Source organism: Erinaceus europaeus, chromosome 22 (assembly GCF_950295315.1).
Source record: "Erinaceus europaeus chromosome 22, mEriEur2.1, whole genome shotgun sequence".
Lineage (NCBI taxonomy): Eukaryota > Metazoa > Chordata > Mammalia > Eulipotyphla > Erinaceidae > Erinaceus > Erinaceus europaeus.
The window spans coordinates 15,045,328-15,061,587 of record NC_080183.1 but is presented as its reverse complement, the minus strand read 5'-3'; the positions used below and the strand labels follow the sequence as shown (position 1 = coordinate 15,061,587).

The 16,260-nt window shown below is 42.6% G+C and overlaps 1 protein-coding gene across 10 annotated transcripts in view; it reads right to left on the bottom strand.

Moving 5' to 3' along the window:
* The window catches only part of AREL1 (apoptosis resistant E3 ubiquitin protein ligase 1), a 57,901-nt gene that overhangs the window by 13,363 nt on the left and 28,278 nt on the right, over positions 1 to 16,260 (bottom strand). For 9 of the 10 annotated variants that reach the window (XM_060181308.1, XM_007533821.3, XM_060181309.1 and 6 more), the window contains 6 exons: positions 12,956 to 13,125; positions 12,540 to 12,720; positions 10,981 to 11,228; positions 8,002 to 8,079; positions 6,754 to 6,895; positions 6,474 to 6,595 (listed from right to left, as the gene is read on the bottom strand). In XM_060181308.1, the coding sequence (XP_060037291.1) occupies positions 6,474 to 6,595; positions 6,754 to 6,895; positions 8,002 to 8,079; positions 10,981 to 11,228; positions 12,540 to 12,720; positions 12,956 to 13,125 (941 nt within the window). The remainder of the gene's footprint in view (positions 1 to 6,473; positions 6,596 to 6,753; positions 6,896 to 8,001; positions 8,080 to 10,980; positions 11,229 to 12,539; positions 12,721 to 12,955; positions 13,126 to 16,260) is intronic. The other variant, XM_016192840.2, reaches the window with a different exon arrangement.

Genomic DNA, 16,260 nt, shown 5'->3' with positions numbered 1-16,260 from the left:
TCCAAACATTAGCTAAGGAAATAATAACAGGAGTAAAGAATTTGAAAAAATTGTAATCAGAAATGCAGGAACAACAAATGAGAATATGGAAGAAAATACTAATTATCTCATGGTTATTAGAGAGCTGAAAGCTGAAATCGCTGAGCTAAGAATGCAACTAGCTGAACAAGCTAAAACAGTATTAGAGCAGGGCAACAAAATAGATGAACTCCAGAAAACAGTAGACGGCAGAGAGAATAGAATCTATGAAGCTGAAGACAGAATTAGCAAGATTGAGGATGAATTAGAGACAACTAAAAAAGAAGTAAGAGATCTCAAAAAGAGATTAAGAGATGCTGAAAACAACAACAGAGTCCTATGGGATGACTTCAAAAGAAACAATATACGCATTATTGGCTTACCAGAGGAAGAAAGAGAAGGAGAGGAAGAAAGCATTCTCCAGGTCATAATAGCTGAAAACTTCTCTAGTCTAGACAACATCAAAGACATAAAGATTCAAGAAGCCCAGAGGGTCCCAAACAGAATTTACCCAGACCTAAAGACACCAAGACATATCATACTTAGAATGGAAAGGAATAAGGATAAAGAAAGGATCCTGAAGGCTGCAAGAGAAAAACAAAGAGTCAGCTACAAAGGAAAACCCATAAGATTAGCAGCAGACTTCTCCATACAAATACTACAGGCCAGAAGAGAATGGCAAGATATCTATCGAGTGCTCAATGAGAAAGGCTTTCAGCCAAGAATACTATATCCTGCTAGACTATCATTCAGACTAGATGGAGGCATCAAAACCTTCTCAGACAAGCAACAGTTGAAGGAATCAACCATCACCAAGCCTGCCCTGAAAGAAGTTCTGAAAGGTCTCCTATAAACAACCAGACCACCACAAATAGGACATATATCAAAACACTGTAAAACTCTACAAGAATGGCGTCAAAATATCTTCAATCTTTGATATCAATAAATGTCAATGGCCTGAATTCACCTATTAAAAGACACAGAGTAGGAAGATGGATCAGAAAACACAACCCAACAATATGCTATCTACAGGAAACCCACCTAACTCAACAAGACAAACACAGACTTAAAGTGAAAGGATGGAAAACTATCATACATGCCAATGGCCCACAAAAAAGGGCAGGAACAGCTATTCTCATATCTGACATGATAGACTTTAAAATAGATAAGATTAAAAAAGATAGGAATGGACACTACTTAATGCTCAGAGGATCAGTCAATCAAGAGGACTTAACAATTATTAACATCTATGCACCCAATGAGAAGCCATCTAAATACATCAAACTTCTACTGAAAGAGCTACAGCAATATATTAACAGTAACACAATCATAGTAGGGGACTTCAACACCCCACTCTCTCAACTTGACAGATCATCCAAGCAGAAAATCAGTAAAGACATAAGGGAACTAAATGAAGAGATAGATAAACTAGAACTATTGGACAGTTTCAGAGTCATTCATCCCAAGAAACTGGAATACATATTTTACTCAAATCCACATGGGTCATTCTCAAGGGTAGACCATATGTTAGGCCACAAAGACAGCATAAGCAAATTCAAGAGCATTGAAATCATCCCAAGCATCTTCTCAGACCACAGTGGAATTAAACTAACACTTAACAATCAACAAAAGATTAGTAAAAGTCCCAAAATGTGGAAGTTCAACAGTACACTTCTTAACAACTTCTGGGTCAAAGAGGAAATCAAGGAAGAAATAAAAATGTTTCGAGACTTCAATGAAAATGAAGACACAAGCTATCAAAATATTTGGGACACAGCTAAAGCAGTCCTAAGAGGGAAGTTCATAGCTATACAAGCACACTTTAGGAAACAAGAAAAAGGACAAATAAACAGCCTGATTGCACATCTTAAAGACCTAGAAGAAGAACAACAAAGGAATCCTAAAGCAACAAGAAGGACAGAAATCACTAAAGTTAGGGCAGAAATAAATAACATTGAGAATAGGAAAACCATACAAAAGATCAACAAAAGTAAATGTTGGTTCTTCAAAAGAGTAAACAAAATCGACAAATCTTTAGCCAGACTCACAAAACAAAAAAGGGAGAAGACCCAAATAAATTGGATAGTAAATGAAAGAGGAGATATCACAACAGACACCGCAGAAATTCAACATATCATGCGAGGCTTCTATGAACAACTATATGCCACCAAGCTAGAGAACCTGGAAGAAATGGACGATTTCCTAGATACCTACCAACTTCCAAAACTAAGTAAAGAGGAAGTGGATAACATGAACAGGCCCATCACAGCTAATGAAATTGAAACAGTTGTCAAAAATCTACCCAAAAATAAAATTCCTGGACCAGATGGTTTTACAAATGAATTCTACAAAACCTTCAAAGAAGAACTAATACCTCTACTTTTTTTTTTTTTTCCTCCTCCAGGGTTATTGCTGGGCTCGGTGCCTGCACCATGAATCCACCGCTCCTGGAGGCCATTTTTTCCCCCTTTTGTTGCCCTTGTTGTAGCTTTGTTGTGGTTATTATTATTGCCCTTGTTGACGCAATTCGTTGTTGGATAGGACAGAGAGAAATGGAGAGAGGAGGGGAAGACAGAGAAGGGGAGAGAAAGACACCTGCAGACCTGCTTCACCGCCTGTGAAGCGACTCCCCTGCAGGTGGGGAGCCAGGGGCTCGAACCGGGATCCTTACTTCGGTCCCTGCGCTTTGCGCCACGTGCGCTTAACCCACTGCGCCACCTCCCGACCCCCTAATACCTCTACTTTTAAAAGTCTTCCAGAAGATTGAAGACACTGGAATACTCCCTGCCAGCTTCTATGAAGCCAACATCACCCTGATACCAAAAGCAGACAGGGACACAACCAAAAAAGAAAACTACAGACCAATATCTCTGATGAATATAGATGCGAAAATATTGAACAAATTTCTAGCCAACCGGATACAGCAGTATATCAAAAAGATTGTTCATCATGACCAAGTGGGGTTTATCCCAGGCATACAAGGTTGGTTTAATATACGTAAATCAATCAATGTGATCCACCACATCAACAAAAGCAAGACCAAAAACCACATGGTCATATCAATAGATGCAGAGAAAGCCTTTGACAAAATCCAACATCCATTTATGATCAAAACACTACAAAAAATGGGAATAGATGGAAAATTCCTGAAGATAGTGGAGTCTATATATAGCATACCTACAGCCAACATACTCAATGGTGAAAAACTGGAAGCATTTCCACTCAGATCAGGTACTAGACAGGGCTGCCCACTATCACCATTACTATTCAACATAGTGTTGGAAGTTCTTGCCATAGCAATCAGGCAGGAGCAAGGAATTAAAGGGATACAGATTGGAAGAGAAGAAGTCAAACTCTCCCTATTTGCAGATGACATGATAGTATACATGGAAAAACCTAAGGAATCCAGCAAGAAGCTTTTGGAAATCATCAGGCAATACAGTAAGGTGTCAGGCTATAAAATTAACTTTCAAAAGTAAGTGGCATTCCTCTATGCAAACACTAAGCTAGAAGAAATTGAAATCCAGAAATCAATTCCTTTTACTATAGCAACAAAAACAATAAAAATCTAGGAGTAAACCTAACCAAAGAAGTGAAAGACTTGTATACTGAAAATTATGAGTCACTACTCAAAGAAATTGAAAAAGACACAAAGAAGTGGAAAGATATTCCATGTTCATGGGTTGGAAGAATTAACATCATCAAAATGAATATATTACCCAGAGCCATCTACAAATTTAATGCTATCCCCATCAAGATCCCAAGCACATTTTTTTGGAAAATAGAAAAAATGCTACAAATGTTTATCTGGAACCAGAAAAGACCTAGAATTGCCAAAACAATCTTGAGAAAAAAAGAACAGAACTGGAGGCATCACACTCCCAGATCTCAAACTGTATTATAGGGCCATTGTCATCAAAACTGCTTGGTACTGGAACATGAACAGACACACTGACCAGTGGAAGAATTGAGAGCCCAGAAATGAGGCCCCACACCTATGGACATCTAATCTTTGACAAAGGGGCCCAGACTATTACATGGGGAAAGCAGAGTCTCTTCAACAAATGGTGTTGGAAACAATGGGTTGAAAGATGTGGAAGAATGAAACTGAATCACTGTATTTCACCAAATACAAAAGTAAATTCCAAGTGGATCAAGGACTTGGATGTTAGACCACAAACTATCAAATACTTAGAGGAAAATATTGGCAGAACTCTTTTCTGCATAAATTTTAAAGACATTTTCAATGAAACAAATCCAATTACAAATAAGACTAAGGCAAGTATAAACCTATGGGACTACATCAAATTAAAAAGCTTCTTCACAGCAAAAGAAACCACTACCCAAACCAAGAGACCCCTCACAGAATGGGAGAAGATCTTTACATGCCATACATCAGATAAGAGTTTAATAACCAACATATATAAAGAGCTTGCCAGACTCAACAACAAGACAACAAATAACCCCATCCAAAAATGGGGGGAGGACTTGGACAGAATATTCACCACAGAAGAGATCCAAAAGGCCGAGAAACACATGAAAAAATGCTCCAAGTCTCTGATTGTCAGAGAAATGCAAATCAAGACAACAATGAGATATCACTTCACTCCTGTGAGAATGTCATACATCAGAAAAGGTAACAGCAGCAAATGCTGGAGAGGGTGTGGGGTTAAAGGAACCCTCCTGCACTGCTGGTGGGAATGTCAATTGGTCCAACCTCTGTGGAGAACAGTCTGGAGAACTCTCAGAAGGCTAGAAATGGACCTACCCTAGGACCCAGCAATTCCCCTCCTGGGGATATATCCTAAGGAACCCAACACATCCATCCAAAAAGATCTGTGTATACATATGTTCTTGGCAGCACAATTTGTAATAGCCAAAACCTGGAAGCAACCCAGGCGTCCAACAACTGATGAGTGGCTGAGCAAGTTGTGGTATATATACACAATGGACTACTACTCAGCTGTAAAAAATGGTGACTTCACCATTTTCAGCCCATCTTGGATGGACCTTGAAAAAGTCATGTTGAGTGAAATAAGTCAGAAACAGAAGGATGAATATGGGATGATCTCACTCTCAGGCCGAAGTTGAAAAACAAGATTAGAAAAGAAAACACAAGTCGAACCTGAAATGGAATTGGAGTATTACACCAAAGTAAAAGACTCTGGGGTGGGTGTGTGGGTGGGGAGAATACAGGTCCATGAAAGATGATGAATGACATAGTGGGGGTTGTATTGTTAAATGGGAATCTGGGGAATGTTATGCATGTACAAACTATTGTATTTACTGTTGAATGTAAAACATTAATTCCCCAATAAAGAAATAAATTATTTTTAAAAAAAAAAGAAACAGAAGGATGAATATGGGATGATCTCACTCTCAGGCAGAAGTTGAAAAACAAGATCAGAAAAGAAAACACAAGTAGAACCTGAAATGGAATTGGCGTATTGCACCCAAGTAAAAGACTCTGGGGTGGGTGGGTAGGGAGAATACAGGTCCATGAAGGATGATAAATGACATAGTGGGGGTTGTATTGTTAAATGGGAAACTGGGGAATGTTATGCATGTACAAACTATTGTACTTACTGTTGAATGTAAAACATTAATTCCCCAATAAAGAAATAATTTAAAAAAGAAAAAAAACAGAGAAGTCTGGGGGTCGGGCAGTAGCGCAGCTGGTTAAGCACACGTGGGGCAAAGCATGAGGACTATCGTAAGGATCCCGGTTCAAGCCCCCGACTCCCCACCTGCAGGGGAGTCGCTTCACAGGCGGTGAAACAGGTCTGCAGGTGTCTGTCTTTCTCTCCCCCTCTCTGTCTTCTCCATCTCTCTCCACTTCTCTCTGTTCTATCCAACAACGAGCAACATCAACAACAATAACCACAACAAGGCTATAACAACAAGGGCAACAAAAGGGGGGGAAATAGAGAAGTCTGAGTTTTATTTAAAAAATAAATAGGGGCCAGGTAGTGGTGTACCTGGTTGAGCATACATATTACAATGCACAAGGACCCAGGTTCACACCCCTGGTCCCTACCTGATGGGGGAAAGCTTTGTGTGTGGTGACACAGGACTGCAGGTGTCTCTGTCTCTCTCCCTCTCCATTTCCCCCACCCCTCTTGATTTCTGACAGTCTATATCTAATAAATACAGATTTAAAAAATGTTTAAAATAAAATAAAAAGTGGTCTGGGAGATGGCTCAGTGGATGAAGCACTGAACTCTCAAGCATGAGGTCCTGAGTTCAAGCCCCAGCAGCACATGTACCAGGGTGATATCTAGTTCTTTCCCTCTCTTCCTATCTTTCTCATTAATAAACAAAATCTTTAATAATAATAATAATAATAATATATAAATAAATAAAAGACAACCTGATAAAAATGTTTTAAGACAATACCAAAGAGTTTCCCGTCGGTAACCTGTGACTACTGTGAAGAGAGGTGGAGTTCTGCTCACCGATTCCAGCAAGGCATGCCTGCTGACCTTCAGGGTGACTTTGGAGTGTGGCCTCTTCATGTGCACCTGTCGCAGCTCTCGCTGGAAGAAGTTCACCTTGTCCTGAAAAGTCTCCGAGCCTCCTGAGGATAGAGATGCAGCATGATTACAGCCTCACTAACAGTCTCTACAGCCTCAGTCCTAATCCCTAACCCCAAACCCCTAGCCCCTAACCCCTAATCCTTAACCCTGAGGTGACTAAGGTGGCAGCCTCCCCCTCAGAGTCCCTCTCAGACTTTACCTATGTTCTTGTGGAGGGAGCGGATGAAAGTGGCTGCTAGAATGTTCCTCTCCTTACAGCTGAGCTCCACAGGAGGTTGGATGCCATCATCTACCACCAGCGTGAGGAGTTTGTGAACAGGGTCAGGGCCAAGGTAGAAAAACTAACCCAAAAAAGGGAGTTAATTGATATCCTCAAATCCAGCCAAAACTCTCCATAGCCATACCCTTTGTTCAAAAGTAAACTTAATTTTTGCAATTATAATGAAAGAACTAGATTGTGAATCTTCAAATACAGATTAGGAATCTTAGCAATCTCACGCATCAGCTTACTTTTCTTTGAAAAGAGAACTTTAGTCCTCTACATTAATCATGTTGGAAGTTAACATTGCTCTTCGTGAATTTTTGCCCACCAGAAAATGTTCTGGAAGTTTTTTAGAAGTAATTATGTTAACATAATGCGGACTGTAATTGGTTACTTATCTAATAGAGCTAATCAAAAATGCTTTTACATCAGGGTGCTGGTGCACCACTGTTCCAATTCAACCAACAAAAACAAGTTAAACCTGTTCTCTCGAAGTCTGCCCAGCAGGATAACGGAGTACAAATCTTGCAACTCAGTGCTCTGCAGCTCAACAAAGAAACTGCAGACCATTTGAATAGTAGAGATTGTCTACAGGAAGGATCAGCAGATCCTCCAACAAAGCACTAAGAAGGATAAAAAGAGTAAGACACAAGAGCAAATGGTACCTTGGAGAGGCTGGGCAAACCAGCTGGAGGAAAGTGACTCAGCATGCTGGCAGGTCAAGCACCCTCTTCACTAACTCAGCTCTTCAGGACAAATGCTAACAGAGTGGGTACTAATCCCTGTTGGTAGGCTCGTGTCCTACAATTTCTATATTGTTCCTGCCATTTCCTTTTTATTTAATTTTTATTATCTTTATTTGTTGGATAGAGACAGCCAGAAATCAAGACGAAGGGGGAGACTGAGAGGGAGAGAGACAGAGAGACATCTATAGCGCTGCTTTACCACTTGAAAAGCTCTCCCCCTGCAGGTGGAGACCGGGGGCTCGAACCTGGTTTCCTTGCGCATTGTGACCTGTGCACTCAACCAGGTGCACCACCGTGTCCCCAGATTGTTCCTGCCATTTCCTAAGGAATTTGATAGTGAGTCCCAAAACTTCCAGAAACAGCAGAACAAACACAAACGCCTGAGCCATTTCTGAGCCGAAGGCTGTCCAGTATGAAGCAGGCATGTGTTTTAACTCACCTTTGTTCCCGGGCAGACACGGAAGGTGTAGAGGCGCCAGGGGATGATCTTCAGGTAGAACTCCTTCACTGAGAACTGCTGGAGGGTCAACATCAGAAATGAAGAGCATGAGAAAGGAAAGGCTCTACCCAGGTCTTATACTACAATAGAGAGTCCACCTCTCTCACAAGGTCTTTCTCTCTCTATGGACAAAGAGAAGACAGTCAATGCTGAAATTAAATAAGGACTATAAAGTCTACCATAAAACAGGCAGATTACAAATATTGTTCTCACAACGCAGGGTCTCATCAGACGCAAGGCAACACTCAAATCCCACAACCATTTCTAAATACCTGAGGCTGGGTTTTCACTTAATGAGAAGAGAACATTTCACCCGAGGACTATCAAAAACTCCTCCTCTTCAGCCAGCTGTTGCTCAGAGATTTCCCCAAGTCAGTGGCCTGGGAATACCAGGGGCACATACCCATTGATTTGTCTCTCTTTGGTATCAAGGATTTTCCAGGAAAGAATAAGTCAAGAATGGGGGTTAGGGGGTTGCAGTCTCACACAATTATAAAATCCTCTATGTAGTCTAGAAATGGACCTACCCTATGACCCTGCAATTCCTCTCCTGGGGATATAGCCTAAGGAACCAAACACACCCATTCAAAAAGATCTGTTTATACCTATGTTCATAGCAGCACAATTTGTAATAGCCAAAACCTGGAAGCAACCCAGGTATCTAACAACAGATAAGTGGCTGAAAAAAGTTGTGGTCTATATACACAATGGAATACTACTCAGCTATTAAAAATGAATTCACTTTCTTCACCTCATCTTGAATGGAGCTTGAAGGAATCATGTTAAGTGAGATAAGCCAGAAAGAGAAGGATAAATTTGGGATGATCCCAGTCACCCATACAAGCTGAGAAATAAGAACAGAAAGGGAAACACAAAGCAGAACTTGGACGGGGTTTGGTGAATTACACCACTGTAAAGGACTGAGGGGTAGGGCGCGGCTTTCAGATCCTGGTGCTGACGGTGGAGGAGGACCTAGGCTGGGGGTGAGAGTGTTTTGCAGAAAACTGAGAAAGTTTACACAAGTACCAAGAACTATTTACTGTAAGCTATTAATCCCCCCAAATAAAAAATCCACATTAAAAAATCAGAACTTATGTGGTCCGGGAGGTGGCGCAGTGGATAAAGCATCAGACTCTCAAGCATGAGGTCCTGAGTTCAATCCCTGGCAGCACATGTACCAGAGTGATGTCTGGTTCTTTCGCTTTCCTATCTTTCTCATTAATAAATAAAATATTAAAAAAGAATAAATGATTATTTTTAAAAAACAAAAAAGGAAACAATATTGCACTAACTTTTTAATCTAAAACTTTTGTTAATAGAATGTACAGCAGGTCAGGGTTGCATTGACTTAAAAAACTCCTCATAAAATGAAATTTAAAAAGCATACTAAAGAAAACAATATCCCTACCACACTTGAGAAAGATGGAAATAGGCCAGGGGTAGGGATAGTCCTGTCAACACCCATGTCCGGCGGAGAGGCAATTACAGAAGCCAGAACTCCCACCTTCTGCTCCCCATTACAATCCATACTCCCAGAGGGATAAAGAATAGGGACACTTCCAATGGAGGGGATGGGATATGGAGCTGTAGTAGTGAGAACTATATGGAATTGTCCCCCTGTTATCCCACAGTCTTGTCGATCATTATTAAATTATTAATAAAATAATAAAAGAAAATTTTAAAAAGAAAACAATATAAAAGTGGAGGCGATAGCATAATGGTTATACAAAGAGACTCTCATGCCTGAAGCGCTAGGGTCCTGGGTTGAATCCCTTGCACCACCATAAGCCAGAGCTGAGCAGTGGTCTGATTAATAAAATAATAATTTTTTTTTTAAAAACCAACAATATAAAGAACCTATCGTTGGTTGCAATGGTTATCAATCAGTCTGTGTCAGCTGTGCCATTTCCTTTATTGCCATGGCCCCTGGTTAAATCAGGATAGATTTTTAAATGATGAAAGGTACACAGCAGAATATTCTGAGTATAACAGAAACAGAACTCAAGTTTTGATTATGAGATTAAAAGAACATAATGAGATGTTTCAAGAGTTTCATTTTTCTGAGAGGGCTGAATAAGCAAATTACAGATATGAGAATGAAAGAGAGAGAGCAAATTCCTAACACAAAGTGCCTCTTAGCTCAGAGGCCTTGGGAAATTCACCTCCTTCTCTCTGCCAGGACCTCTCTGCTCTGATTCTGTACCCTGGACGTGACAACCATCTATTGTGGTTTCACAAATCACAGAATCAAAGATTAAATTGTTTCAAAACTGCACAAGGGGTCAAACTATAATTTTCACACTAGTGAGAAATATTTTTTTTTAAAAAAAAAAGCTCTTTTTTAATTTTTTAATACTTATTTATTCCATTTTGTTCCCTTGTTGTTTTATTGTTGTAGTTATTATTGTTGTTACTGACGTCATTGTTGTTAGATAAGAGAGAAAGAAACGGTGAGAGGAGGGGAAGACAGAGAGGGGGAGAGAAAGACAGACACCTGCAGACCAGCTTCACCGCTTGTGAAGCAATAACCCTGGAAGCCAAAAAGAAGAAGGAATCAGGGGCTTGAATCCAGGTCCTCATGTACAGTGTGTGCTCTACCTGGTATGCCACCTTTCAAACACCAAAGTGATCTATTTTAAAATATTTATTTTTATTTAATTCATGAGAAAGTATTAGATGTAGCACTCTGGCACCTCTGATGGCAGGACGCAGACTGGGAGCGCCCCACGTGAGAGGGTCCTGCGCTCTGCCTATCAGCTGGGCTATTTCCCTTCTCTCACTGTATCTTACCCTCCCTGATGTTTCTGGACCACAAACAACTGAAGGTGAGCGAAACCAAGGACAGCAAAGCCTCAGCTGAGTGGAGAGCACAACAGTAACTACGTGCAGAGAGACTGAGGCAGGAGCTGGCGTGTATACCTTTGGGGACACGTAGCAGTACACTTTCTTTGGCTTCTTCACCTTCTCGGGCGTGTGGCACTCCGACGGTGAGTCTTCATCTTCCTCCTCAACCGCCGTGGACGGGCGGCGCTGGGAGGAGCCCGTGTGCATGGGGGGCAGGTGCCAGGGCACGCTGGCACCGCTGGCCGAGTTGTAGAGATAAGCCTCAAAGTAAATGCTCACTCCTGAGGTCGACACATTGCGCTCCACGATATCCTTCTCGTTCTCTGACGAGAAATAAGGAAATAAGGTTTAAAGCAGAAATTGGCACAGCAGCCTTCATGCCTGAGGCAGCAGAAGTTTAGGTTCAAACCCCAGTCCCACCAGAAGCCAGAGGTATATCCCTCTGGTATAAAAAAAAGAAAGAAAAAAAAAAAACTTTAGGGGGGTGGGGGGTGGCGTACCTAGTTCAGTGCATATATCAGCAAGATCAAGGACCTGGGTTTGAGCCCCCACTCCCCATCTACAGGGGTATGCTTCACAACTGGTGAAGCAGGTCTGCAGGTATCTTATCTTTCCCTCTCAGTTTCTTTCTGTCTTGTCAAATTAAAAAAAAAAGGAAAAAGTAGCCACTAGGAGCAGTAGATTTTTTTTTTTTTTTTTCTTTTCCTCCTCCAGGGTTATTGCTGGGCTCGGTGGCTGCACCATGAATCCACTGCTCCTGGAGGCCTTTTTTTTTTTTTCCCCCCTTTTGTTGCCCTTGTTGTAGCTTCATTGTGGTTATTATTATTGCCCTTGTTGACGCAATTCGTTGTTGGATAGGACAGAGAGAAATGGAGAGAGGAGGGGAAGACAGAGAGGGGGAGAGAAAGATAGACACCCGCAGACCTGCTTCACCGCCTGTGAAGCGACTCCCCTGCAGGTGGGGAGCCGGGGGCTCGAACCTGGATCCTTACGCCGGTTCCTGCGCTTTGCGCCACATGCGCTTAACCCACTGCGCCACCGCCCGACTCCCGGGAGCAGTAGATTTGTAATGCAGACACCAAACCCCAGCTAAACCTGGTGGAGAAAGAAAAAGTAATGGGGGGGGGCAAGTGAGGGGTAGCAGTGTACACAGGACTTGAAATAAGAAGTCACAGGTCCATCTCCAGAACCACCAACAACCAGAACTTGGAGATGCTTGGAACTATAAATGATCTTTTAAAAATTAACTCAGAACCAAGGAAGAAAAAAGTAATGACCATGGTCCGGGAGGTGGCACAGTGATAAAGCTTTGGACTCTCAAGCATGAGGTCCCGAGTTCAATCCCAGGCAGCACATGTGCCAGAGTGATGTCTGGTTCTTTCTCTCTCCTCCTATCTTTCTCATAAATAAATAAAATCTTAAAAAAGAAAGAAAGAAAGAAAGAAAGAAAGAAAGAAAGAAAGAAAGAGAAAGAAAGAAAAAAGAAAAAGTTATGACCTACCACTAGAACTTTAGTCCTTAAAACTCTAAGCCAAATCTGGCTCAAATAGTCAATGCCTGTAAAGCTGGCCAGAGAAGTGTGGGCAACTATATGGCCTGAGAATGGGGCTGAATCCAACAGCTTCTCAACTCACCACTCAGGACAATGATGTCAAACTCGCCGTTGTTGATCGGCTGGTTCTGGTAAGAAATGGAGGCGTGGAAGCAGCCACGAGAATGCAGAGTGAGTCTCAGGAACACCTGGCACGTCTGCCTGTTGGATGTCACTGACTTCTCAAACAGGACAATGGAGTCCTCCTCTTCTTGAGCGCCAAGCTACAAGAGAGCACAAAACACCACTGAACGTGTAAGTCTCCCTAGCTACAAAGCAATTTATCTCTACAAAGAACTCTTGCTTTCTAAGAGCTAGTCCAAGTCTCAATTACTAATGAGACAGGTACTGTCTGTCACATGAAGGAAGAGAAGAGGTAAGACCGTGAGAAAGTGACAAGGACTCAGAGAGTAAGAATGACAGAGAATGGAGCACAGATTGGAGATGGAAGCCACTCACCTCGTGGATGGACAGACTGTAATTGAGCTCATCTCTCAGGGACGTGGAGTTGTTAGTGGGGTTGTCATACTCATCTCGGGGCACTATCTGAAGGGTGTGTGGCTGCCCACAGGTCAACACAAGAGTCGAAAAATGGCATACTATTTTGGTCTTGGAGGGAACGACCATTCCTGGAACAGAGATAATGGAAATACAAAAAGCTACTCAGTCAGTGGGGTAAGTCCTAGAAGGCTGGGTCCCCCACCCCTAGAATAAGCCACACCACTGAGAATAACAGAAGATGAAAGAAAACAGATTAATTCAAATAAACTTTGGGGGACTCATGTTTACAAATTCTGATGACTACAAACACTAAGAAAGTTATAAAAAAAACAGCTAGGAGAAAATGAACTCAGATGCAGACTAAGTCCCCAGAGTCTCGAAAACAAGTGCTGACAACTACAAAACAAACATCTGTAAACATGAGTCTAACAAAACATGTGTACGACTTGTATCTGAAAACACAAAACACTGATAAATAAATTCGGAAGACAATACAGTTAAGATGTAAATTCTTCCCCAAAAATATACAAGTTGAACACACACATGACAGTGCACAAGGACCCAGGTTCAAACCCCGGTCCCCACTCGTGAAGCTTCCCCCGACAGGGGGGAAGCTTCACGAGTGAAGAAGTAGGTCTACAGGTGTCTGTCTCCCTCTCTATCTCCCCCTTCAATGTCTCTCTGTCCTATCAAATATACATGTACAAACTATCATATTTTACTGTTGACTATAAACTATTAATCCTCAATAAATAATTTTTAAAAAGCTCCTCAAAAAGGCCCCACAAATGGCAAATAAACAAAGGAAAGAAACTCAGCATTGTTACAGTATAGGGTGTAAATTAAAGCTATTTCTCAGCATGGATGCAGTGGGGGGAGGGTGACTTGGCAGAGCTGTGAAGAAGCACTGGGTCGTTCGTACACTATTGGTTAGGACGTGAAATGCTACAGGCATTCTAGAAAGGACCTACTAGGCTTGTAGGTTTGTTTGCTTGATTTTTACCAGAGCACTGCTCTGCTCTGATTTATGGTGGTGCTGGGAATCGAGCCTGGGATATCAGAGCCTCAGGCAGGAAAGTCTTTTGCAGAACCATTATGCTCTCTCCCCAGCCCTCTTAGCAGTTTCTTAAAAATACTAAGCATAGGCCAGAGTCATAACTCACTGCATACCAAGGAGACTGAGTGATGGTGATTCATGTGGAAACATCTCTGAGTGAGAGCCAGAAGCTTTGCAGAGAGAAAAATGGCGTGGAACCCACCAGATTCCAAGTCATCAGACAGGCCAGATCTCCAGTGAGAAGCAAAACATGTTCTAGCAGGAAGGGTGAGACTAGCAAACTGCTTTCACTTGAAAAGGTTTCAGAAGTGGGGGTTTACCTTGTGCCTATTCTGGTGTCTTTATCTGTAAGAAGTCATGAGGCCCAAGACCCGGCGTTTCCGCTGCTGGGAAAGTGATAACCCACACACAACTGTTGACACAGCATGAGTCTGGAAGCCAAATGTCTGTCGGCCAAGGGTGGGTAAACAATGCGGTATGCCCACATGGTGGCCACTTTATTGGGCAATAAAAAATAAAGTGCTGGGAGTTGGGCTGTAGCGCAGCGGGTAAAGCACAGGAGGTGCAAAGCACAAGGACCGGCATAACGATCCCAGTTCGAGCCTCCGGCTCCCCACCTGCAGAGGAATCGCTTCACAGGCAGTGTAGCAGGTCTGCAGGTGTCTGTCTTTTTTTTTTTTTTCCCTCCAGGGTTATTGCTGGGCTCGGTGCCTGCACCATGAATCCACCACTCCTGGAGGCCATTTTTCCCCCCTTTTTGTTGCCCTTGTTGTTGTAGCCTCATTGTTGTTATTATTATTGCCACTGTTGATGTTGTTCGTTGTTGGATAGGACAGAGAAATGGAGAGAGGAGGGGAAGACAGAGAGGGGGAGAGAAAGACAGACACCAGCAGACCCGCTTCACCGCCTGTGAAGCGACACCCCTGCAGGTGGAGAGCAGGGGGCTCGAACCGGGATCCTTACACCAGTCCCTGCGCTTTGCGCCACATGCGCTTAACCCACTGCGCTACCACCCGACCCCCTGCAGGTGTCTGTCTTTCTCTCCCCCTGTCTTCCCCTCCTCTCTCCATTTCTCTCTGTCTTATCCAACAATAGCAACTACAACAATAAAAAACAACAAGAGCAACAAAAGGGAATAAATATTTTTTTAAATCTTTAAAAAAAATGAAGTGCTGATTCAAGCTACGACGTGACTGAAGCTTAGAAGCACTAGGGTTGCAGCCCAGGAAGGGAGAGTGGGCAAAGCGGCTACTCTGGACGTGTGAGGGAGTCCTAAGTTTATTCCTTCAACCCCCAGCCTCATACATGGCCAAATATTGCTTCAGTTCCCCCCACTCTTTCTCCCTTCCTCCCTCCCTCCCCCTCCCACTGACAAATATTTTTCAGGAGGGGGCTGGGTGCAGTGGTGCACCAGGTTAAGCACACATAGTATGAAGCATGAGGACTAGTGCAAAGATCCCAGTTCAAGTCCCCAGCTCCCACCTGCAAGAGGGTCACTTCGCAAGCAGGTGAAGCAGGTATCTATCTTTCTCTCTCCTTCTCTTATCTTCCCCCCTCTCAATTTATCTCTGTCCTATTTTTTTAAAAAATCAAAAAAATGGCCACAGAAGCAGTAGACTTGTAGTGTAGGTACCAAGCTCCAGAGACAACCCAGGAGTATATATATATATATTTTTTTTTTTTCAAGAAGACTTTTTTAAAAATATATTTATGGGAGTCTGGTGGTAGTGCAGCAGGTTAAGCACATATGGCATGAAGCACAAGGACCAGCTGAAGGATCCCCATTCGAGCCCCCAGCTCCCCACCTGCAGGGAGGTCGCTTCACAAGCAGTGAAGCAGGACTGCAGGTGTCTATCTTTCTCTCCCCCTCTGTCTTCCCCTCCTCTCTCCATTTCTCTCTGTCCTATCTAAACAACGACAACATCAATAATAACAATAATAACTACAATAACCAAACAAAATGGGCAACAAAAGGGAATAAATAAATTATATATATATTTGGGGGGGGCTGGTGGTGGTGCACCTGGTTAAGTGCTCACATTCCAGTGGGCAAGGACCGGGGTTCAAGACCACGTTGGAACTGGGGCTCCTGGAGGACTTCCTGTGTCACCGGGATCTCCACTACCAGCTCAACGTGAGCGATGTGGACTCTTAATCCCATAGGTCGATTTGTTCTTGTAGAACAGCTGCAGTCAGTTGCAGGGGA